This window comes from Otolemur garnettii, unplaced genomic scaffold, assembly GCF_000181295.1.
Source record: "Otolemur garnettii isolate 467f Iridium unplaced genomic scaffold, OtoGar3 scaffold00081, whole genome shotgun sequence".
NCBI lineage: Eukaryota > Metazoa > Chordata > Mammalia > Primates > Galagidae > Otolemur > Otolemur garnettii.
Window position 1 is genome coordinate 7,712,546 of NW_003852476.1, and position 25,669 is coordinate 7,738,214.

A 25,669-nucleotide genomic window follows, 5' to 3' on the forward strand; every position below is an offset into this window, starting at 1 on the left:
GAGGGAGGGGAAGAAGTGTGAACGCTTTAAGGGAAATTTCACATTACAATTTCCCACAACCTGGCTTTGCCACAGACTTACAGCACTGGCTCCTGAGCAGCAAATTCAACAGTGCAGGTCCCTTTCACTGTTTCATAGAGACATTATTTAGATTAGGGGAGTGAAATCCGAGTAGTATCTGCTTTCCGTCCTCTTGACTAGGAGGCACTTCAGTGTTGATCCTTCTACTTGCCAAACACCTTCTTCTTAACATTACATTTCAGAACAGACACTGGGGGGGCTATCACCACCCTAGTTGGTTTTTGCCTTCAAGGTGTTTACAGCGTACTGAGTACAAAGGACCCAACATAACAAGTGTACTAGAAGATGTCAGCCACAAACTCAAGGAACTCCTTCTCCAAGATTACCAAAGCTTTGGTGAAAAGGCAGCTTGGCCCAGAGGGAACAGGTGCCAGGCAGAGTGTGGGGTGAGGGTCGTTTCCATGGGCAGCTCAGCCACCAGTCCTCGACAGAATGTCACTGAGCTATATTTTTGGCTGGAGACTTTCTCTAATTCATGAGCTGCTCTTTTAAAATGACAGTTCTCTCTTCCTGTGTTTCTTTTAATTAATAACCCTGTGAAATATTTTTCATTAAAAATGAATTTTACCTTTACTATGAAATGTCAGACACAAATAAAATGAGCTATATTTTTTGCAGGGAATGTTATTTTAAAAAGGTATCAGTTCACCTTTTCTTTGACAAATCTGACTAGTGGAATGAGCTTGTTAAAGCAATATTTCTCTTTCTTCCCATAACCAGTGGCCTCTCTTCATTATGTTCCTCCACTAGCAGATAAATGGAAGCAAACAGGGTTTTTATTTGTATTTTTAACCATGATGAAACATTAAGGGCAGGTGAAATTTAAAATTTTATGAAACAGAAAGGTAGTTGCCTTTGACTTCTAAAAGTGCAGTTCAAATTCAGCTTGAGGCTCTAAAGAGTAAACTCATTCTAGGTTTCCAAAACTGCTAGGTTACTAACAAGCACAGTTTGGTGAAGCTCTTTTCCTTTGTTTCCAGTGCTTCTCCTGCACCTCCCATTACGAGGAATACATTTATGTAATAACTCTGTTTCCATAGCCACAGGGGCATGGTTATAAGGACAGTATTTCAGCAGATAGCAGGCTTCTCAGGCAGTCAAACTTAGTGGATATTACGTATAATTGAGAATGAGTTTGGAACCCATAGTTAAAGTGCAAGCCTTAGGTCAGGCTGAAATGACTAAGGCTAATCTCAGCACACACAGCAAAACAGCACCGAAGCTTGTTCATTAATCCAGATTACAGAAATGCACTCCATGAGCTAAAAGTGCCAAGACCTTGACCCCAGATTACAACCCCTACCTGTCTGCTTAACACGTAGCATCAGCCAAGTCACTTCAATGACTGTTAAGCTAAGATTTTACCCCTAACAAATGTTGTGCTGAATGAAGAGGTGGAAACAGATATCGCTTTGTGTTAACAGAAGAAAGTAGCCATTTCCTTGGGGAAGACTCAATATTCTTCTGATCAAGTGGAGAATGTTTATTTCCATAAGTCTCCACACATTCCATTGCTGCCTATGGAACTCCTTGCCAGTACATAGTAAGCTTAGCTTGTAAGAGGAGGATTCCATCTTCAAAGACAGAATCAAAAAGAGATCGTATCTGGGAGTCTTACTAAGATTTTCCCTACTTTTTATCACCAAAGCCTGATAGACTCTGGTAATACTGAGACTACAGCCTGATGCCCTATTCCCATCAAAATTTGGGGAGGGTATCTTGAGGGCCCGTCAGACACTACCATCTCTGAAACACATCCTTGTCATCATTGCCTTCATCACTGCTAACCTGCACCGAGACCTCACAATGGTATGGCCTCTGTTCCCTTACCACTCACCACTCTGTGAAGTCTGCCTTAGACCCGGAGCCCCGTGAGGGGAGGAGACATGTCTGTTTTATTCACTTCTAGGTGTTCTGTATCTATGCCAGCCATGTAAGATGGTGCCATGCCTATTTAGTGAATGCTAGTGATATCATTTTACAGAGGCATGAACTATAAAACTCATTTGCCCAAGATCGTACACTTGAAGCCACCAAGAGCCCTCCAGTCACTACCAAGGGAGACGCGGGTGCACAGTCTGGGGAGGACGCCAGAGGCCCCGACTGTGGGCGCCCACTCTTCCTCCCCGCACATGTTTGAAGAGAGACGGGCTGTGTATTTGGGACAAGCTCTCCCTTTCCCCTTCAGCAAAACAGAGGCTAATGCATCCCAAGAATGGAAGAAAAGGTATCCAATGTACTCAGCCCTACTATGAAACTAATTTATAGCTTTCACAGGAAAGCTATAACCCAGTTTTAGCCCAGGAACATGGGAGAGGGGAGAGGGAGGAGAGAGGGAGGGGAGAGGGAGGAGAAAGGGAGGGGAGAGGGAGGGGAGGGGGAGAGGAGGCAGGACGATGGAGGGAGGGTGATTGGTGGGATCACGCCTATGGTTCATCCTATAAGAGTACATGTGAATCTCTCTAAATGTAGACTATAAATGTCTTAACACAATAACTGAGAAAAAGACATGAAGGCTATGTTAACCAGTCAGACGAAAGTACTTCAAATTGTATACAGAAACAGTACACTGTACCCCATGATAGTATTAATGTACACTGCTATGATTTAATAAATAAATAAATAAAGTGGATGGTCAGTACCAGAAAGAAAGCAGATGCCTCCCAGAGACTCCCAAATATCACCTCCCCCCTAACTATTTTTGGACCAGTTTTAACCGATTAAAATGTATTTTGCTCACAGTCATCCAATGGCAAGTCTCAATTTTAATCTTCAATTTTCCAAAGGATTTTCTAATCCTTAAAAATGTAAGAAATTACAGGCAGCACCTGTGACTAAGTGAGTAGAACGTAGGCCCATATACTGACGGTGGTGGGTTCAAACCTGGCCCTGGCCAAACTGCAACAAAAAATAGCCGGGCGTTGTGGTGGGCACCTGTAGTCCTGCCTACTTGGGAGGCAGAGGAAAGAGAATTGCCTAAGGCCAGGAGTTGGAGGTTGCTGTGAGCTGTGACGCCACAGCACTCTACCGAGGGCGATAAAGTGAGACTCTGTCGCTACAAAAAAATAAAAAAAATTAAAAAAGAAATTACAAATTCTTATCAATTTATAAGAATTCTCTGTAAGTTCCCTTAAAGATATGTTTAAAATAGTCCAGTAATTTTTGGCATTTTATACAAATCAAATACTTTTTTCCTCTTTCTTCTTTTTTTCTGCTTTCTCTCCTTTTTTCCTCTCAACACTTACCCTCCCCTGGGTGGCAGGTTCTACCACCAGAGAGGGAAGCAGCACTCATCCCTTCTGATTAATAAACTCGGCAAGATCATGGCTCAGTCATTAGCAAATGTCACTGGAGTGTGGGGTGCACAGGGCAGTGGGAGGAATGTGACAACAGACGCCTCTTCAGGAGCACAGCAGTCAGCGTACAGGGTGCATCATGTGACCCACAAAGTAACATGTGTGGCCTCACAGTCAAGTTCATGAACTCATCCTAGAACAAGTGCTACATTCCTCCTTGGTGACTATCATTACTTCCAAGTCCTCCCCTTGGGAAGCTACACACCAACGCCAGCAACTCGGTCACCTTCACAGCACACGGAAATCATTCTGGGATGACCATCTGAACTGTCATCAAGTGAAGTCTGACAATTAAGCTCATGAACTCATCCTAGAAAACGTGCCACATACCTCACTGCTGAATGTCACTGCGGTCACCTTCGGAGTCCTCCCCTGGGGAAGCTGTGCCCCACGGTCAGCACCCAAACCACCCTTGTAAGCACTTTTTCTAGGATGAGGTCACAAACTCAACTGTCCACCTCCAACAATGATGGCTCTGACGGCTATTCCAGAAAAGGGTTCCAGAGTTGCTCTGAAGGTGGACTAGGTGCTGGCTTGAGTCACGGAGTACAGTGACAGTTTCATATAACAGCAATTCAAGGGACCTGTACCTTTCCCCTGTCATATATTCCTTCCCCAAGTTCTTTTCCATTTGTCTAAACCTTGATGATTTTATTGCCCCATATTTTAAAGATGTGATCTCAAAGTTTTAATTTCGAGAACAAGCATCTTTTTATAACTAAATAAAGAATTACCTTTGGGGCAGCGCCTGTGGCTTAAAGGAGTAAGTCGCCAGCCCCATATGCTGGAGGTGGTGGGTTCAAACCCTGGCCCTGGCCAAAAAAGTAAAGAAAATAAAAAAATAAATAAATACCTTTGCCTTTATTCTCCATTTAAAACGATTACTTTTTAGCTGCTCTATGAATAGCTATATTCTGTCTTTATTATAGCCCTGGTCACTTACATTAGTTTGGCTTTATTTTGGTAAGATATTAAATATAGCTCTGATCTTTGTTAATCAAAATTAATCAGCTGTGCTTTTAATAAGCTGGAATACACCTGAAGACTGAATACCTCCAGTGTCTGAAATCCAGACTAGAATAGCAGTTTTCTACATCAGGCTTATATTTTCTGAAGAGGCTTTGAACAAAATGAGAAAATTCTTGGATTCTTTGAAATTCTGTGGCATCAATTGTGAATTTATTTCTGGGGCAAGGCTATTTGATTATGGAAAACAGAGAGATGCCTGTGCTTCTGGAAGGAGACTGGAACATTGATTTCAATGAGTTTTCTCTGAGCTGAACATTCAAATCTCTGGTATTCCATTTGGCGCGGTAAGACTGACGTACCCTCAAAGCGTAGGGTACATTTCATATCACCACACTGGTTGCCAGTCTTCTCCGCTGACAGACTGCCTTGATTGAAATGTTGAATGTTTATAGTCCTCTTTCCCTTCTGTGCCTCTCTTGTCCTCTCTCACCACACCTTATTGAGCATGATCAATATTATCATCCTTTATAGAATTACTGGTTGAAAATTAAAAACACACCTCTCAAAGAATGCCCTGATGAGAATGGCTCAGGAACCCAACAACAGAGACTTTTCAACTTTGCAAAATCATCACATCTTAGTCCAGCTGCACAGTTTTCTCGCCAGAGCAAACATCCATTTTAAGACCTTTGGGAACACCTTAGAGAAGACAGATGCTTTGGAAGGAAGGGGAGGAGGCCCCTGGTGGGCCCTTTTCTTTTCTCCCTGCCGTCCCCACTCCCAGTAGCTACAGAGAAGTCCTCCTAGTGTGGGATTTCAGAATAAGCCACCTGGTGACTCTCAAGCGTGGAGATGTTGCTTCACCAAGCTGGCAGGCAGCCTCCCTGTATGGAGTTGTAAATCCGGCAGGCTGGGTTTGATTCCTCCCGCTCATCTTTTCTGGGCACAAACCATTTCCTGTGTACCAGCACACTTTACACTGGCCAAGGAAGTCACGCTGCCTCCTGGTTGCTGAATTCTGAGCATGAGGAAACAGTATTTTCTCATGCAAGAGAGAGCATGTAACTTCCTGTCATGGGAAATTAACTTTCAAAGGATTTGCGTTATATATTGCTCATTTACCCTACCTAAATTATAATGCAGTCCACAACTGTACCTCAAGTATTTGCTAAGGCAAAAATGAAGCAGGCTAGTCATAGCGGCTCATGTCTATAATCCCAGAACTTTGGGGAGCCAAGGAGATGACTTGAGGGCAGGAATTTGAGACTAGCTTGGGCAGCACAGCAAGAATAGCAAGATCCATCTGTACAGAAATATAAAGAAACTAGCCAGGTGTGGAGGCACTTGCCAGGCTGAGGCAGGAGGATTAGTTGAGCCCAGGAGGCGTTTCAGATTACTGTGAGCTTCAATCATGCTTCTGCACTTCTAGATTGGTATGATCATTGGCAATAAGATTACAAACTATATCTAATTTACAAAAACAGAAACAGAAAGCCAAAGTACCACAATCAGTGGCAGTGCTAGAAAAAATGCATAAATACTACAGAATATTTCAGAGCTTTCTGGAAACCATCCCATCTTCTGTTCTAAGTGTGGACAATGTCTTAGCAGTATCTTTTCCACAAGATCAACAGGATGGGTTTGCAGAATGAATGGGCCCTCAGATTTTGTTCAGCTGATGCACCACCGTGGGGAGGGAAGAGGAGGAAAAGAAAAGAGAGTGGTGAAGGTGGAACACCCACGCCTGTGCTGACCCCTGAAATACAGGCTGCCTGCAACACATGGACACCAAGCGAGTCCTTAGGCCTGTTTGATATGCAATTCCAGCACGGTTTTCATCCCCCAAAGGTAATTGTTGCTGAGATGCTTCCATGCTCACAGGAAAAAAAAATTAATATATATATATATATATATACACAGACATCTCCATGCACTCCATGCTGCTGAGTTCACCATAATAAGCATGGTTTCTGGGAAGAAAAGCAGTTATGGGGCCCTGAGCCTGTGCTAATGCCACAGGGAACCTAAACCATCATTCGTTACTATTGAACACTGAAATTCAGGATGGGTCCTGTGCCTCTCCAACTCCTGCCACTGACTTCTGTTATCTCTGCTCAAGGACAGCGCCCTCTGTGGGAAAGGACATGACTTTCAGAGGCAAAAGGGATTCTATATGCAGAACCTCTAGATTCTGTTTTTTCATTTTGTATCGATCAGTGGAGGGGAATATTTTTTCTAAGTTTAAATATCGATGTTTCTTAAATCACGACAGGAATGCAAGAATGTTGATATGCAAGTATTGATAATTATGTATTGTCCAGAAGGTATAGAAATTAACGCTGAATGCTGATGCCACTGGACATCCTCAGTATGTAAACACATTTCAGCTGCAAGTTTGATTTTAACACACTTTTCAAAGTTATTCCTCTACATTTAACTGAGAAATGAAACATGGTGATTATGGACTGAATGTCTGTGTTTCCCACCTTCCCAAATTCATATGGGAAGCCTTAACTTTCATTGTGGCTTATTTTGGAAATGGGACTTCTAAAAAGTAATTAAGGTTACATGAGGTCATAATGACAGGGGCCCTGATGCAATAGCATTTGTGTCTTTTTTGTTTGGAGACAAAGAAACAGAATCTCACGCTGTCACCCCAAGTAGAATTCAGTGATGTCATAGCCCATAGCAAACTTGGGCTTAAGCGTCCTTCTGCCTCAGCCTCCTCAGTAGTTGGGACTATTTTTTTTTCCTATTTTTAGTAGAGATGGGGTCTCACTCTTGCTCCGGCTGGTCTCAAACTCCTGAGCTGAAGGGATCCTCCCATCTTGGCCTCCCAGAGTGCTGAGATTATAGGCAGGAGCCGCCGTGCTGGCTTGCAGCTGTGTGTTTACAGAAGAGACAGTGGAGAACTGCTCACTCCCTGGACACACAAGGACCGTGATAAGACCAGGTGAGCACACAGTGTGCCTGCACCCAAAGGAGAGAGACCTCACCAGACCTCAACCCCCTGGCACCTTGATTTCGGAATTCTAGTCTCCAGACTGTGAGAAAATAAATTTCTGTCGTTTAATCCACCCAGTCCATAATATTTTGTTAGGAGTTTAAGCAGACTAACAGAAGAATTAAATATCAGGAAGGGATCTCACATTGGCCCGTGTGCTCAGTAGAAAGGAGTCTTACACTTGGCACCATGGATCCAGAGGAGGACGGGTCCCTGAAGCAGCGACGGAGGCACTTTCTGAGACCACAACCAAAGGGCAGGTGTCAGTTTGGCATCATTTTTACCAATGCCCTGTGGTTTCCACTTTATGACAATAGTAAAAGTACGAAATATACTTTCTCTAGAGTCATTTTCCTTAGATATTTTGATTATACCAGTGACAAATTAAGCAGAGGCATGAAGTGAAAAGACACAGTAATCCCTTGACCCTGACTGGTCAACCTGGAACCACAAGAGGGGTTTACACCCTAGTATAACATAGACAGAGAATGCAGGAGGAAACTCACTTCATTACATAATTTTAGCCTGTACTAACATGATTTAATCTCAGTTATTTTTTTTTTCATTTTAGTTGACATTCTTTTACTTTGAGTGTTTAGGGTTAGTTGTGTGTAATTAGTTCTCAGTCCCAACAAAAACTCATTCTTCATACTGGCTAATTCTGTGCTTGTTTTCTGCCACCAACAAAGTCTCAGAGTTTCCCAATTCCATATGGAAACACTCATTTTTTTCTTTATTTCTTTTGTTTCTGTGGGGGTTTTTTGTTCATTTGTTCTTATTTGTTTGTTTGTTTGAGACACAGTCTCTCATTCTATCACCCTGGGTAGAGGCTGTGGCATCATCATAGCTCACAGCAACCTCAAAACTCCTGGACTCAAGTGATCCTCTTGCCTCAGCCTCCTGAGTACCTGGGACTACAGGCACCTGCCACAGTGCCCTGCTAGTTTTTTTTTTTCCCCTATTTTTAGTAAAGACAGAGTCTCACTTTTACTCAGGCAGGTCTCTTGAACTCCTGAGCTCCTGTGATCCTCTCCCCTTGGCCTCCCAGAGTGCTAAGATTACAGGTATTTGTCCTGGGTTGTTTTTTGTTTGTTTGTTTGTTTTAACCACCAATATTTTTGGTGCTCACATTTTTCATATTTGGTGGTAAACTTGTCAATATTTTAAAATGTGAACGTTTTAATGTCTTTTCAAAAAAGACTTTAAAATGCAAAAGTGAGAAAGTAGTGGTTTTGGTTTAATGTGAGAATTCTTCTCTTTCTGTATCTTTATACTAAATGTGCAGCAGCCAGCACAGCTCTTAAAAGCCTTGACATGATAGCAAAGAAGTTACCAAGAAAATTCCGTACTATTAGCAAAGCAATATTCAGTACCATTTCTCGAACAGTACTGTCATGGAAGCCACGAGCTTTCACTAAATGAGATCCGTGCATGCCGTGGCCACACCACATATGCAGGTTCATGCTCAGACACCACTTATAACTCGACTGGTTTGGCTCCAGTGTTAGTTTTACCCTGAGTCACGGTGTGAAAAACATTGCCATCAATCCATGAATCACATACAGACACATACCATGTATCGTCCTTCTCGATTAAAAATGAAAACAATCAAATATTGGATTTTACCCACGATCCTCTACCAGGAGTCTTTAATCTAAGTTACATGGAAGACATATTGCCAGCACGGGATTCTGAGGGCTGGGGTTTCAGTCTCAGCTCTGCCACTAAGGAAACTTGAGAAAAATCACTCAATTTTCTAGGTCTCAGTTTTTCTCATCTTTAAAGAAAATAAAATAAAATAGGTAATCTACAAGATCCTTTCTTGCTATAGAATATTTCTCTGTTTGACACAAAATCCTAACTCTACTGACACCATTACCTACCAGAATCCTTTCTGGCTTCTCTCCTGGGATGGATTGAATTCATGTCCTTTATGTCCCCTTTATGCCAAGCGTCACACTCTCTGCCACTCACAGTACTCATCTGACTCTGAGCTGTGGCCTCCTGGGGAGCAGGCAGCTAGCCTTTTATGTCCTGAGTTACAAGTAGGGCCTGATGGACGTATAACAAGTCAGCCAACACTCCCTGCACCACACTTTAACAAAGTGTTTCCAGTATGTTTTTGTATAGAAAACAGCAAATAAAATTCCTCACTCATCTTATTTAAATAGTTGAATTGGAGGAAAATACGTTCTTACTATCTTAAAAGTGAAGGAAATATTCAAAAGTAATTCAAAATCTCAGCCATGCTTAATGCAGCTGTAAGTGCTAATACAGGGCAGCCATAAGGTTTGTGTGCAATTTAAAATGCCACACGAACTTTATGGCTACCCTGTATAACATTTATTTTAAGTTTAATGAAATTCTCTTGAAAGGCTCATAGACAAATATAATGTACCACTGATTTTAGAATAACTCATTCCCTTATAAACCACCATGTCTGTAGGTTTCAGCATCTTGTGTGGAAAAAAGGATTACATTGAAATAGCAATATATGTCCTTAAGTATTCTAATCACGAAAGGACGCTGGATATTACCAAAAGCTTTTTCTGTACCAATTGAGAGAATCATATGGTCTTTATTTTTTATTTCATTTATGTGGTGATCATATTTATGGATGCATGTACACTGAATCAATCCTGTAACCCTGGGATAAAACCAACTTGATCATGGTGTATAACGTTTTTAATGTGTCACTGTATTCTGTTTGCTAGGATCTTATTGAATATTTTAGCATTGATATTCATTAATAACATTGGTCTATAATTTTCTTCCTTTATTAGGTCCTTTCCTGGTTTGGGGTTTAGGGCCCTGGCAATTGCAGCAAAACCAAAAATAAATAACTGATATCTGATCAAGCTAAAAAGCTTCTGCATAACTAAGGGTACTACAAGCAAAGCAAACAAACAGCCTTCAGAATGGGAGAATATTTTTGCATGTTATGATTCCAACAAAGGTCTAATAACCATAATCTATACAGAACTCAAGAAAAGGGCAAAAGCCCATTTCTATGTGGGCAAGAGACTTGAACAGAAACTTCTCTGAAGATGACAGCCGAATGGCCAACAAACACATGAAAAAAATGCTCATCATCTTTAATCATCAGAAAAATGCCAATCAAAATCACTTTGCGATGTCACCTAATTCCAATAAGAAGAGCCCACATCACAATGTCCCCAAACTGCAGATGCCTGTGAGGATGTGGAGAGAAGGGAATACTTTTACACTGCTGATGAGATTGCAAACTAATACAATCTTTGTGGAAAGAAATATAGAGCATTCTCAATGAACTAAAAGTCGACCTTGCATTTGATATCCAGAAGAACAAAATCATTTTACTACAAAGACATTTGCACAGGAATGTTTACTGCATCTCAATTCCTAATTGCCAAATTGTGGAAGCAGCCCAAATGCCATCAACCCATGATGGATTCACCAATTGTGGTATATAGATCGTGGAATACTATTCAGCCATTAAAAAAGATGGAAACATTTTTAATGAAGGAGTTCAAGACCAGTACGAGTAGGAATGAGACCCCATATCCAGGAAAAACAGAAAAATTAGCCAGGTGTGGTGTGGTGGGCACCTGTAGTCCCAGCTACTGAGGAGACTGAGGCAGGAAGATGATTTGAACCCAGGAGTCTGAGGTTGCTGTAAGCTAGGCTGACATCACGGCACTCTAGCCTGGGCAACAGAGTGTCATCCTGTTTCAATAAATAAATAAATAAAATAGGAATAAAGTGTATGAGTGAATAAGAAATTCTACAAATTGTTGAAAGCATGTGTGTGGAATACTCTTGCAGAAAAATAAAAATGTCACCTACTTGGACAAACCAAAGCAATCTGCTATTGTCTAAAAAATACAGATTTTAGAATCATGCAGGGGTGGGTTCAATCCAGGCCCTAGCTTATACATTATTTGGCAACTAGCTGTCTGAATATCAGAACCTCAAACTCCTCACGGGTGAAAGATGACACTGCCCTGTTTGTGGATTATTAACGTTTAGTAAGATTCTTATATGTAAAATATGCTGAAGGGTCTGGCTAAGTGGAATAGGCCCTCAAGATTGGCGGTAGATATTACGAATCAGTGGACGAGATTTTCTCAGTTTCTCTTTTTAGTGAGGACACTTTTTTCTCATGAAAATAAAGTTACAGTGACTGACAATACACCCTGTTCCCACTATCTGGTGAGTTACTGAGACAATCCATCAGGAGAAGGGCTGGAGAAAGCACTGACACAAGTTATACCAGGGAGCGGGTTCTGAAGGGAAGAAGCCGTTTGATGTAACTCAGCACACTGGCACCTGCAGAGACAGGTGCATCGTTTCTAAAAAAAATAATCACATGATTTTTCTGGCTCTCTCGCTTCTTTTCCTATCAGAGGTAGCCACACTCGTGTGTGCGCTAAGCTCTGACAACCAATGGAAGGGGTGTGTGTGTGTGTGAGTTTGTGTGTGAAGGAGGGTCTAAAGAGAGTTAGTAATGCCAAATAGGCAACCAGCTCAATTACCCTTGCCAGCTCTAAAGAAAATATCCATATAACATAATGTCATGGCAGTATTATAAACTCCAAGAACTAACTATATCAGAGTACAGTTTATAGTTTGTTTTTCATTTTGGATCTTAAATGATGAAGATTCAAAGTTTTACTCATATAATCAGGATTCTTTTCCCTTCAGAAGTAAATGAAATATAAATAAAGAGAAAGAAAACGATCTCACTTTACACTGATGGGAATTTGCTGCTGCAAAATGGAATAACTCTTCCACACCTCGACTAAGGGAGCATTGACGTGCTCACTAACTCTCCAGATACCAGGAGAAAGTGGATCTGGACGACATACCCGTTTCCTCAGGTTGCAAGTCAGAGTGAGATTCCTCGAGAATGAGTTTGCAAAAGCTGTGTAGAAGTCCAGGACCTTGAGCAGGGCTTCCCGCTTGATGATGTGCAGGTCACAGTAGGTCAGCGCACGCACGTTGGCACAGGCATGAGCAAGAGTGGTTTCCTTCCAGAAGATGTCTCCAAACACATCCCCCTTCCCTGGAAGACAGGGTACGGCACAGTCAAGTACCTGGAACAGTTCTTGTATTTCACAAATATTATATTTTAATCATTATTGTTACTCAGTTTCACACACGACATTAATCACATAGAATGATTTAGCGGTGAGAGTATGACCCTACCTATATACACAAACCAGTGTATGATACTTCCAGATACTATAAAAAGGAACACCATGCTGAATTCAATTACTGATGAAATCTGGAGGGGCATGAAGGAAATGGGCTCCAAGAGAGGAGCCAGAAACCTTATTTTAATAAACAATGTCACTGTCATCATCCACCGTAACCTTTCCTATTCACCAGAAGGAGGAAAGGTGCCTTCTGAGTTTCATCTTTTCCTCTGGTCCTTCTAGGGACGATGACAATAAAATGTAATATGCAAGGGTCTGCTGCACAGGCTTGATCAATCTAAGATGATTCAACACACAGTAAGCATACTTTTTTCTGTAACTAAGTATTGTGCTCCAAGCAGACTAAAACTTGCCAGGACTTAGTTCCCCAAGGACACCCTTCTCTCTCTACAGACCACCTTTACTTGGGGCCTCCAGGGCCAGCCCAAGATGTCCCCATCCACAATTCCAAAGCTTACGGAGCTGAGTTGGGTAAAACACAGAGCCAGATTTGTTAGGCCATAATCAAAGGTAGATGTCTTTTTAAAATTCTGGAAATCTGGGCCGCACCTGTGGCTCAAAAGGGTAGGGCACTGGCCCCATATGCTGGAGGTAGGTTCAAACCTAGCCCTGGCCCAAAAAAGAAAAAGAAATAAAATTCTGGAAATCATGGGAGTCACCCATTTACTTCAGAGCACCATCCACTGGTAGCCTGAACTCAACCATGGACCACTAAGAGTACTGAGTTACCCAAATAAAGGGAATCAGGAAGAATCAAAGGTTGGCGGTCCGAAAAGGTTTTTGGGCTAAGGCAGTTCCACAGGAGACCCTGGCTTCTGAGGTACAGTCAACTGCGATCCTTATTTGATTTCTGTAGAATTGCGACTGAATAAAAGACAGAGGGAACATTCCAGTCAAGAAAAGTCTCCCGAAACTTTTAGGAAGGCTAAGAAGATTTGATACGCTCTCAATGATACGCTCTTTCTGCACTCAGAGCACAGGAATAAACAAATTTCAGAACTAAGAGGAAAAACAGAAGACAGACAGCATATCTATAATCCCTCAGGCCAGTCAGGCCAGAAGAAAGAAAAGAAAAGAAATTCATGAATTTCATAAATCATCTCTGTAATCAATGAAATGAGAGAAAGAGAGAGACAAAGAGAAGTGACAACACAGGCTGGTGAGGCAAATGAGATGACAGGTTCTGCGCCCACCTAGACAACAGAAAGCCCCTGCAGGGGTCCTTAAACTTTTTAAACAGGGGGCTGGTTCACTGTCCCTCAGACTGTTGGAGGGCTGGACTACAGGCCCCTGGACAAGTTAGCTGCTAAGCAGGACAGGCAGAGGTGGCAAAAACACCCAGCAGGCTGGATAAATATCCTAGGCAGGCTGCATGTGGCCCGTGGGCCATAGTTTCAGGACGCCTGCCTTAGAGAGCCATAGTCTATGGATCAACTGTAAGAGACACTCTAGCACAGAAGGTAATAGGCCCATGACTGAGGAGGTGGCTAAAACCACCATGTAGTTAGCATAATTGTCATAAGGGATATTCAATTAATCTTAAACAAATTTATTTTTTCCTGGATGCTCCAAAAATTCCTTTTACTTAGTGACACAACGTACTCAATTAACTGTCTAATAGCCACATACTTGTACAAGGAAGCAAGATTAGGGATCTTGTACCCAAATAAAGTCTCAAGGGTCATACAGCATCACACTGACTGGAGGAAGACTTAGCTATAGTAATTTTAAAAATAAACCCTGCATCCTCTTATACATATAAATTTCATAAATCTTCTTTGAAATAGCAATCCCAGTTACAGGTATTTATTCTAATTGTATAATGATAAGTGCCAAATTTACTTATAAAAATGCTCACTGTATCAAATCACACATACAGTACCATTTCATTTTATGAATTCTATCCCCACACACTCAAACACAAATACACACACACAAAATATGGGAGTAAACCCATCAAAATGATAGGTTCTCTCTGCATTACTGGACAGTGTACAGGTTTTGTTTTCTCTAAAATTTTATGCATATTGCTTTGTTAACAGAAGAGATTAACAACTGTTATATTATCACAGTCTCTGGTACTATAAAAATAACAAGTTGAAAGGGCTGGTTTGATCTACTTCTTGTTCCTCTTCTTCTCATTATTGTTAAGTCTTTCTACACTGGTTTTTCCTTGAAGAGATGAAGTAAAGATTACATTTCTCACTGATTCATTTCTGAGATCCTTTGTCAAATTACTGATTATAGTGCAATCTCTGACCCATTTAAGAGTGCTGTTCAACCATTCAGTTTTCATAAATGGCATACTTTAAGAATAATGACTTGGACTTAGTAATTTCACTTCTAAGAATCAATCAAAAGATTAGAACACATGTAATATTCATTGTAAGTATTAATCATAACCCTAGAATGGAAAAAAAAAAAGCTATGTCCACCAACTATGGAAACCACACGAACAGGCAAAGTATTGGTCCATACAGAATGGAAACAAGTATTAGAATGACATAAAAAATGCTCACTGTTTACCTTACAATGTTAAATAAAAGACAGATGCAAAGAATAATATGATTATGGCTACTTTTAAAAATATATAAAAATGAAATTGAAGTTCTAAGACTATAAGAATTATTAAGAAACCTTTGTATTAAAGTCTCTTGATAGAACCAAAGTATATTACATTTTATAGTTATATGTTATCATAGTACATAATGTTATTATTAATTTATAAGTTGATAAAAATTCAACCAAAAGGCAAAAAGGAATATAAGACTAAAAGAAAATACATTGGATAATAATAGCAACCTGCTTCAAGTGGTGTGTTTATGAGGTTTTTTCTTCCTTCTACTCTGTTTTTTAAATTTTTCTGTAGTGAATCTCCATAACCATTATTTTTAAAAAATTACAAAATATTTTCATAGATTTCTTTCCTTCCATTTTTTAATAAAACTGAATTAATAAAACATATATATAGATTTCTAGAACAGTAAATAAATATTCTTTGATTGTTAAATACATTCAGTAGGTAAAATACACTTAATATATAAACGTAGTCACTTACCAACATAAAGTATTTTTAATTGCAGAGGTATTCAAATATCTTTTATATCACTTTTTAACCGTAACTGGAGAAATTAAAATTCTTACCCAATTTCTAACAAGTTTTAAAATTTAAATTTATCTATGCTTTTAGTATACTGTGGAAATACAAAGGCTATAATATGAAAAGATAACAACAAATTAGAATAGAAACTCAAGATAAATTCTATGCACTGCTCCTCCGTCAAAGCATAATTAACAAATGTGATTAATCTGCTCCTGGCGTCAGGATTCACTTTATACAACAAGCAATAGTGTTTGTTTCACTACAAAGAATAATATATAAGTTAGATATTAATGTAATCAACCATTTCCAAATGTGTTTGTTTGGTCAGCATTGTATATCACCTAATAGATATTTGATTTACAACAAACTTTTATGACTTTTGGAAGAAAGTTATCTTGTAAACTAATTAATTTACCCTCCATAGCAAAGCTGGTTAATTCCTCCTTTAAGCATAGTATACATATTTAGACTAAGTTATCTGCAGAAATCATAGGCTCTGGATATGTGGGCTTATGCAGGGAATATCCAATAAAGAGGCTTCCTTTTCTTTACTGCAAAGATTTTTCACACTTTCAGGCTTGGTTGGGTACTCCCGTTCATCTTCGTGACTAAACATTTGATGCTGGTTTTTAGGTCAGCTCCTGCCGGGTGAAAGTAGTTTCAGCTGTAAACATTTTAGATCTTGAGAAAACTAACCTCCCCCCAAAGTCCCAAAATTAGGAGAAAAGCTCACACTAAACATGAAAGTTGTTGTTTGGTCTATTTCTATATTCTCAGTTCTTTGCATCTAGTCTTATGAAGTCTTTCACTGCCAAACCACAGGAAACTGAATTGTAAAAGAGAAGTTCATGTTAAAAATCCACACAGCAGAAAACTGTAAAATTTAAAGATAGAGACAGAGTTAAACAACATAATTAAAGGAGTAATACAGACCACGTTTGGGGATTCTGGTCCCGCCAGGGGCTGGTTTTATAGCCAGAGTTTTGTATAAATATCAGATACATTATTTGCTGAGTTAATGATATGGATAAAATAAATGCATAAAAATTATCACTGTTATTCATCATTAGGAACATCTAACTCGTATAGTTAGACTTTGAGGACTTTAAGACCTCAGTGAGGAAGTAACTGCAGCTGTAGCAGAAATAGCAAGAGAATGAGAATTAGAAGGGAGGCCGGAAGTCATAACTGAGGTGCTGAAACATCAGGGTAGAACTACGGAGCCTTTGCTCCTATGGATGAGCACAGAAAGTGGTTTCTGGAGATGGAATCTACTCCTGTGAAGGTGCTGTGAACATTTTTATAATGACAACAGAAGACTGAGAATATTCCATGAACTTAGTTCATCAGGCATTGACAGGGTTTGACGGTATTGACTCTACTTTTAGAAGAAGTTCTGCTGTAGTTAGAATATTATTAAACAGCAGTGCGTGCTGCCGAGAATGCTTTCGTGAAAGGAAGACTCAATCGATGTGGCAAACTTCATCGTTGTTATGCAGGAAATGCCATAGCCACCCCATCTTCTCCAGCCGCCACTCTGACCAGTCAGCAGCCATCAATACCAAGGCAAGACCCTTCACCAGAAAAAGATTAGAACTTACTCAGATGGTCATTAGCATTTTTAGGAATAAAGTATTTTCCAACTATGACATACGCCTTGTTTTTCTAGATATAATCTGTTGCATACTTAATGGCTACATTATACAGTAAATATATCTTTTACATGCACTAGGAAATTTTTCCTGAGGTACCCTAGGTACGGTACTTTCTCCACATCCTCATCAACATTTGGTATTATCTGGCTCAGCGCCTGTGGCCCAAGTGGCTAAGGCGCCAGCCACGTACACCCAAGGTGGCGGGTTCAAATGCCGCCCGGGCCTGCCAAACAACAATGATGGCTGCAACCAAAATATAGCTGGGCGTTGTGGCGGGTGCCTGTGGTCCCAGCTACTTGGGAGGCTGAGGCAGGAGACTCGCTTGAGCCCAGGAGTGGGAGGTTGCTGTGAGCTGAGATGCCACGGCACTCTACCCAGGGGGACAGCTTGAGGCTTCTGTCTCAAAACAAACAAACAAAAAAAACATTTAGCTTTTTGATAATGGCCATCCTGAAAGGTATGAGGTGGCATCTCATATGGGTTTTAATTTATATTTCCTTAATGGTTAGTGATGGTGAGTAACTTTTCACATACCTTTTGGTTATTTTTATGTTTTCTCTGGAGAAATTTCCATTCAGGTCCTTGCTCACTTTTTAACAGGGTCATTTATTTTCTGCTACTGAGTTGTTTTCTTTTGTAAATTTGGATATGAACCCCATATCAAATATGTGGTTTGCAAATATAATCCCCAGTCTGTAGGATGCCTTTTCATTTTGTTGATTATTTGTTGTACATAAATGTTTCAGTATGATGCAATTCTATTTTGCCTTTGTAGCCTGAGCTTTTGGTGTAATATCCAAAAGACCATTGCCAAGGTCAAAAAGATTTTCAGCTCTGTTCTTTTCTAGGTGTTTTGTGAGTTTCATGTCTTACATTTAGGTGTTTTGTTCATTTCAGCTAATTTTTGTGTGAGTGTAAAACAGGGTTTGTATTTTATTCTTTTGCATTTGGAAACCAGATTTCCCTGCCCCACGGTCAGAAGAAACTATGCCGTACCATTATGGATTTTTGGCACCACTGACAAAAATTAGTTGACCATGTAGGTTTGAATTTATTTCTGCACTCTCTTCAATTCCACTGGTCTGTGTTTCTGTTTTCCTGCCAGAACGACACAGTTGTAATTACTAAAGCTTTGTAATACAATTTTTAAACAGAAAGTGTGATCCCTCCAATTTTGTTTTTTTCCTCCATGCTACTTTAGCTGTTCAGAGATTATTGCAGTTCCATATGAATTTTAGGGTTGACTTCTTTATTTCGGTGAAAATATCAATAGGGACTTCTTAGAACCAGTATGTTGCCTTGGGTTGTACAGACATTTTAATAATGTAAATTCTTCCATCCATTAACTCAGAATACCTTCCCATTTATTTGTGGCTTCCTTAATTTCTTTCAGCAATGTTTTATATAATAGTAATAGTTTTGTGAACAGATTTTTCACTTTTGTGTTTAAATTTGTTCCTAAGTTGGTCTTTTTTTTTTTGCAGCTATCATAAATGAATTTTTTTGGTTTCGTTTTTTCAGCTAGATTGTTACTTGCGTACAGATTTTTGTATATTGATTTTGAAATCTCCAACTGTACTGAAATCATTCAATAGTTCTAATAAGTGTTTTTGGTGAAATCATCAAAGTTTTCTATATTCAGGACCATTTTATCTGACAATAGAGATAATTTTAGTTTTTCCTTTTTGATTTTCTTGTCTTTTATTTTTTTCTTGTCTGAGGGCCCTAGATAGTACTTGCAGGATCATGGTGAACAGAAGGGGTGAGAACAGGCATTCTGGCCTTGTTCATATACTGAAGATCTTAGCAAAAAAGTTTTCTACTGTTCCCCACTGATTATGATATTAGCATCACAAGGTCACCTTATAGGAAATGTTTAATGGCACTCCACCACCAGAAATAAAAGGACAATAATTACTATCATGAAAACATATGAAAGTACAAAATTTACTAGTAAGGTAAATACATAGTCAAAGGCAGAATATGCCATTACTGCAGTGGTGGTGCATAAACACTCTAAATCTCTAGATCAAAGGTTAAAAGTCAAAATGGTAAAAAATAACCATAGTCCCAATAAGTTGATAAAAAATACATACTATAAAAGGATATAAATTATGACAGTAAAAATATACATTGTTGGGGAGGAGGCTAAAAGTTGAGAATATTTGTGTGTCATTGAAATTAAGTTGTTATCAGTTTAAAACAGTCTAAAATAACTCTTAGATAGTTTATGTAACCAGAAAGCAAAAAGATATAGCAGACATACAAATCAGAAAACGAAAGAAATCAAAGCTTAGCAGAACACAAAATTACCAAGTCACAAGAGAGGAATAAAGGAAAAAAGACTCTAAAAAACAGCGGGGAAGCAACAGTAAAATGGCAGGATTACGTAAGCCCTTATCTACCAACAACAGCCTCAAATATGAATGGATTAAATACTCCAATCAAAAGACACAGATATAATAAAATAAAGATCATTGCATATTCTGTATCTTCAGACGATAAGAGACCCATTTTAGCATGAAGAACACACATAGGTTGAAAGTGAAGGAATAGAAGAAGATATTCCATGTGAATAGTAACCAAAAGGCAGCAGGAGAGGTCATATTTATTTCAGAAAAAAAAGTCTTCAAGTCAAAAACTGTACAAAAGACAAATAGATACAGGGATCAATTCATCCAGAGAACACAGCGATTACAAATATATGTATGCAACATCAGGGTACCTAAAGATGTGAAGTAAATTAGTGGACCGAAGGAAGAAATAAATAGTAATATAGTAATAGGAAACTTAAATATTGCACGTTTAACAATAGAGCTATCAAGCAGACAGAAAATTAACAAATCCTGGACTTGCACAGTATTCACTTTTATTTATGAGTCAGCTCTTCATTATAACTGATCTTTGCCATTGGCTCATAAACATCATTATGAATAGATATGCATAAAATATTCATTTATAAATGAGTGAGACTATAAGTTTTTAAATTATGTGATTTTAAATGAACTTATGCCATTTAAAAGCTGCAAGGGTCATAAAGTAATACTTTAAAGGGAAAGGACAGGAAAGGACAATAGGTATTTAAAAAATTATGTAAGTGTATTAAAACAGAATATTATAGAACATGTAAAAATAATGCCTGCCATCCTCAGAGACTGATGTCCAAATTCTTGCTGTTAAAAAGACTTAATACCATTCACAACTGCTACAAAGAAAATAAAATACCTAGAAATATATATAACCAAGGAGAAGAAAGATCTCTAGAGAGAACTACAGAACACTGAGGAAAAACATCAGAGATGGTACCAACAAACAGAAAAATGTGTCATGCTCATGGATCAGCAGAATCAACATTGTCAAAATGTCCATGCCATCCAAAGTGATTTATAGATTCAATGTAATCCCCATCAAAATACCAATGTCATATTTCACAGATGTAGAAAATATAATTGTGCACTTCATTTGGAACCAGAAAAGAGACCAAAAGCCAAAGCAATTTTAAGCAAAAGCTACAAAAGGGCATGCCTCACATTACCAGACTTTAAACTATACTACTAGACTGTAACTTAATCAGCATGGCATTGGCACAAACACAGAGACACAGACCAGAGAACAGAACAGAAAACCCAGATATAAAACCGTCCACTAATAGCCATCTGATCATTGACTAAGCAGACAACAATATATGCTGGGGAAAAGATGCCCTCTTCAATAAATGGTGCTGGGTAAATCGCACAGTCACATAACCAAGAATGAAACAAGATCCTTATCTCTCATTCATTACAAAAATTTAACTCAAGATGTATAAAGGACTTAAATGTAAGGCGTCAAAAGAATTCTAGCAAAAAATGTGGTAAAAACTCTTCTAGACATCTGCCTAGGCAAAGAATTTATGAAGAAGACCCCAAAGGCAATCAAAGCAACAATGAAAATAAACAAATGGAACTTGATTAAATTAAAAAGCTTCTGCACAGCCAAGAAATAATTTTAGAGCAAATGGACAACCTATAGAATGGGAGAAAAAATTCCCAAGCTATAAATCTGATAAAGAACTAATATCCAGAATCTACAAGGAACTCAAGCAAATCATCAAGAAAAAAACAACCCCTTTAAAAAGTGAGCAAAAGGCACAAATGGAAGCTTTCCAAAATGGCCAGACATACGGCCACTTAACATACGAAACATGCTCAGCAAGACTAATCAGGGAAATGCAAATTAAACCTACAATGATTCAGAATGACCTTTAAATAAAAGTCCAAAAACAATAGATGCTTGTATGGATGAAAAGAGAATGGAACACTTATAAACTATTGGTGAGACTGCAAATTAGTACAATCTCTATGGAAAACAGTATAGAGATTCCTCAAAGAATTAAGAAATAACTTACCAGTTGATCCAGCAATCACACCACTAGGCATTTAACCAAAAGGAAATAGGTTATTCTATCAAAAAGAGACTTGCACTCAAATGTTTATTGCAGCACAATTCACAATTGCAAAGATGTGAAATCAACCCCAATGCCCATCAATTCATGAGTAAATTAACAAATTATGATATACATACATATATAAAAACCATAGAGTACTACTCAGCCATGAAGAAGTATGACCTAATGTCTTTTGTAACAATTTGGGTAGAACTAGAGATCATGGTTCTCTAGTTCTCTTAGAGACCATGGTCCTAAATTAATTATCTAAAAAATGGAAACAAAAACACCACATGTCCTTACTACTAAACTGAAACTAGGTGATGCACACACTTAGGCACAGAAGACAATAAAACTTAACAGAAGTCACTAAGAGGGAGAGGGGTTAGATGGGATGGTTGAAAACCTACCTAATGAGTACAATAGACATTATCTCTGTGACAGGCACAGTCATAACCACAACTCAGGTATTATAAAAGTTATCCACATAGCCAAAAACATTTATACCTTGTAAAACTTTGAAATAAAAAAAGAAAAAAATTTTATGATTACAAACTTGAAGACATTCTAAGAGAAGCAAATAATAAATCTTAGCTAGTAAAAAAACAGTAATTGATTTACTTGCAGATTTTTATTTACACACACAAAGAATGAGCCAAATGGTGCTTACCAAATACTACATAGATGGTACTGGCACAAAAACAGAGTGGTAGATTTATGGAACAGAATCGAGAACCAAGAGATGAACCCAGCTATTTACTGCCATTTGATCTTCGACAAGCCTATCAAAAATATTCACTGGGGGAAAGACTCCCTATTTAACAGATGGTGCTGGGTGAACTGGCTGGTGACCTGTAGAAGACTGAAACTGGATTCACACCTTTCACCATTAACAAAAATTGATTCTCACTGGATTAAAGATTTAAGCTTAAGATATGAAACTATTGGCTCAGCGCCTGTGGCTCAAGCAGCTAAGGCGCCAGCCACATACACCTAAGGTGGTGGGTTCGAATCCCCAGCCCAGGCCCGCCAAACAACAATGATGGCTGCAACCAAAAAATGGCCAGGCGTTGTGGCGGGCGCCTGTAGTCCCAGCTACTTGGGAGGCTGAGGCAGGAGACTCGCTTGAGCCTAGGAGTTGGAGGTTGCTGTGAGCGTGATGCCATGGCACTCTACCCAGAGGGATAGCTTGAGACCCCGTTTCAAAAAAAAAAAAAAAAAAAAGACATGAAACTATTAAAACACTAGATGAAAGTGCAGGGAAAACACTTGAAGAAATTGGCCTGGGGGAATATTTTATGAGGAGGACCCTCCCCCCGCCCCAGCAATTGAAGCAATACCAAAAATCCATTACTGCGATCTGATCAAATTTAAAAGCTTTTGTACAGCCAAGAACACAGTAAGCAAAGCATCAGACAACCTTCAGAATGGGAGAAGATTTTTGCAGGTAATGCTTCCAACAAAGGTGTGATAACTAGAATCCACAGAGAACTCAAACTCATCAATAAGAAAAGAACAAATAATGCCATTTCTATGTGGGTAAGAGACTTAAACAGAAACTTCTCTGATGAAGACAGGTGCATGGCTAAAAAACACATGAAAAAATGCTCATCATCCTTAGTCATCAGAGAAATGCAAGTCAAAACCACTTTGAGATATCATCTAACTCCATTAAGATTAGCCTACATCACAAAATCCTAAATGTTGGTGTGGATGTGGAGAGAAGGTAACACTTCTACACTGCTGGTGGGAATGCAAGCTAATACAACCTTTTGGGAAAGAAGTTTGGAGAACACTCAAGGAACTAAAAGTAGACCTACCGTTTGATCCTGCAATTCCTCTACTAGGTATATACCCTGATGATCAATAATCTTTTTACAACAAAGACATTTACACCAGAATGTTTATTGCAGCCCAATTCATAATAACCAAGACATGGAAACAGTCTAGGTGCCCATCCACCCATGAATGGATCAACAAATTGTGGTATATGTACACTATGGAATACTATGCAGCCACAAAAAGATGGAGACTTCACATCTTTTATGTTTACCTGGATGGAACTGGAACATATTCTTCTTAGTAAAGTATCTCAAGAATAGAAAACAAAGTATCCAATGTACTCAATACTACTATGAAATCAATATATAATCACACCACTCATACAAATGGTAAAACATAACTATAGTCCAGAAAGTAGAAGGGAAGAGGAGAGAGAGCCGAGGGGAGAGGGGAATGTGGGTGGAGGAAAGGTATTTGGGAGGACCTCACCTAATGTGCATGATGCTATGGTACATTTCAAAACTATTGAGAAATGTGTATAATTGTGTTGGATGTGTTACTTAGATCAATGTAAGCATTTCATATTGTATATGGAAGCAGTGCCCTGAACCTCACAAATGCATCAATATACAATGTTATGATTTAATGAAAAATAATTTAAATAAATAAATAAATAATAAAAATTTAAAAAAGAAAAAGAAAAAATGGAAAGTATCCTAATATTAGTAAGAAGCTACCTTTAAGGAAGTATAAGAAATGATAAGAAGTAAACAGGCTGATAATCCTGAGTTTTGTAATATTAGTGTTCAAATCAATTACATATAAAAACATGAATATGCCTAAATCATGAAAGGCAATAGCATAGTATAAAAAAGATCCAAGTAAAATACTAATGGAAATCAGTTACATCTTGAAATTCTTCAGCTTTCTTTTTCCAAGGAAGCATTTAGAGTTGTAACTACCATATATATTCATATTACAACCAAGTTTTACAATTTTGCATCTATCCAGTGGGAGAAGTAATGTCTGTCTTCTGACATTATTCAGCAAATGGATCTGAGTTCCTAACTTTAACCCTTGCTCTAGCCTGATCCAGTATTCCCACTATGGATATATACAGAAAAGAACTAAAATCAGAATCTTAGATATCCCATGTTCAGTGCAGCTTTATTTGAAACAGGAAGACATGGAAACAACCCACGTGTTGAATGGATAAAGAAAAGGTGATATAAGCATACAAGACAATAGTATTCAGCCTAAAAAAAAAGAGAGAAAATCTTGCTATGTTGCAACAATGGGGGTGGACCTGGAGGGCACTAAGCCAGATAAAATAACCAACCACAGAAGGACAAATGCTGGGTAACTGTACAGGATGAAATTTCCGTAACAGTCTGACTCATGGAAGCAACAAAATGGCTGCCAGGGCTTGGGGAATGGGAGAAACGGGGAGCTGTCCAGTGGTCATACCTTTTCAGTTACCTTAGATGAATAATTCTCAGTATCTGCTGTACACATAGAGCCTACAGTTAACAACATGGCACCATGAACTTTGTTGAGCAGGTAGCTCTCGTGTTAAGTTTTCTAACCAAGGGAGAAAAAAAATCCTATGAAACTATGGAAGGTATTGTACCTATTTTCTTGACAGTAGTGATGGTATCATGAGAGTTTTCCTATGTCCAAACTCATTGAGGGGCACACACGAAATATGGTAGGTCTCTGCATATCAATCTTGCCCCCAAGAGGATGGTGGGAGCATGATCCAATGTTGAGCCCAACCTTTAAGGCCCAGATTATGAATCTGAACTATTATTTCCCATTAAAATAAACCAGAGCTCCTATAGGAAAGAATATGAGCTGTCTTTTTTTTCTAAATTAAGTGATAAACACATAGATCATGCATACATTAATGCATTTATGAGATACAATGTGCTGATTTCATACAGAATTAGGGATGCTTATTATCGCATTGGTTAATATATACTTCATCTCGTTTACTTATAATTACATGTCGGATCTATTAAGTATAGAGTATAAATGTCTTAACACAAGAATATGAGCTTTCAATAAAACTGTTTTAAAGAGTGAAGCATGTGCT

The 25,669-nt window shown here is 38.8% G+C and overlaps 1 protein-coding gene across 2 annotated transcripts in view; it reads right to left on the bottom strand.

The window, feature by feature from the left end:
- The window catches only part of KCNH5 (potassium voltage-gated channel subfamily H member 5), a 384,504-nt gene that overhangs the window by 33,121 nt on the left and 325,714 nt on the right, over positions 1-25,669 (bottom strand). The window contains exon 10 of one of the 2 annotated variants that reach the window (XM_003794435.1): positions 12,258-12,454. The exons of the other annotated variant lie outside the window; for it this stretch is intronic. Within the exon in view, the coding sequence (XP_003794483.1) occupies positions 12,258-12,454 (197 nt within the window). The remainder of the gene's footprint in view (positions 1-12,257; positions 12,455-25,669) is intronic. 2 annotated transcript variants of the gene reach the window in all.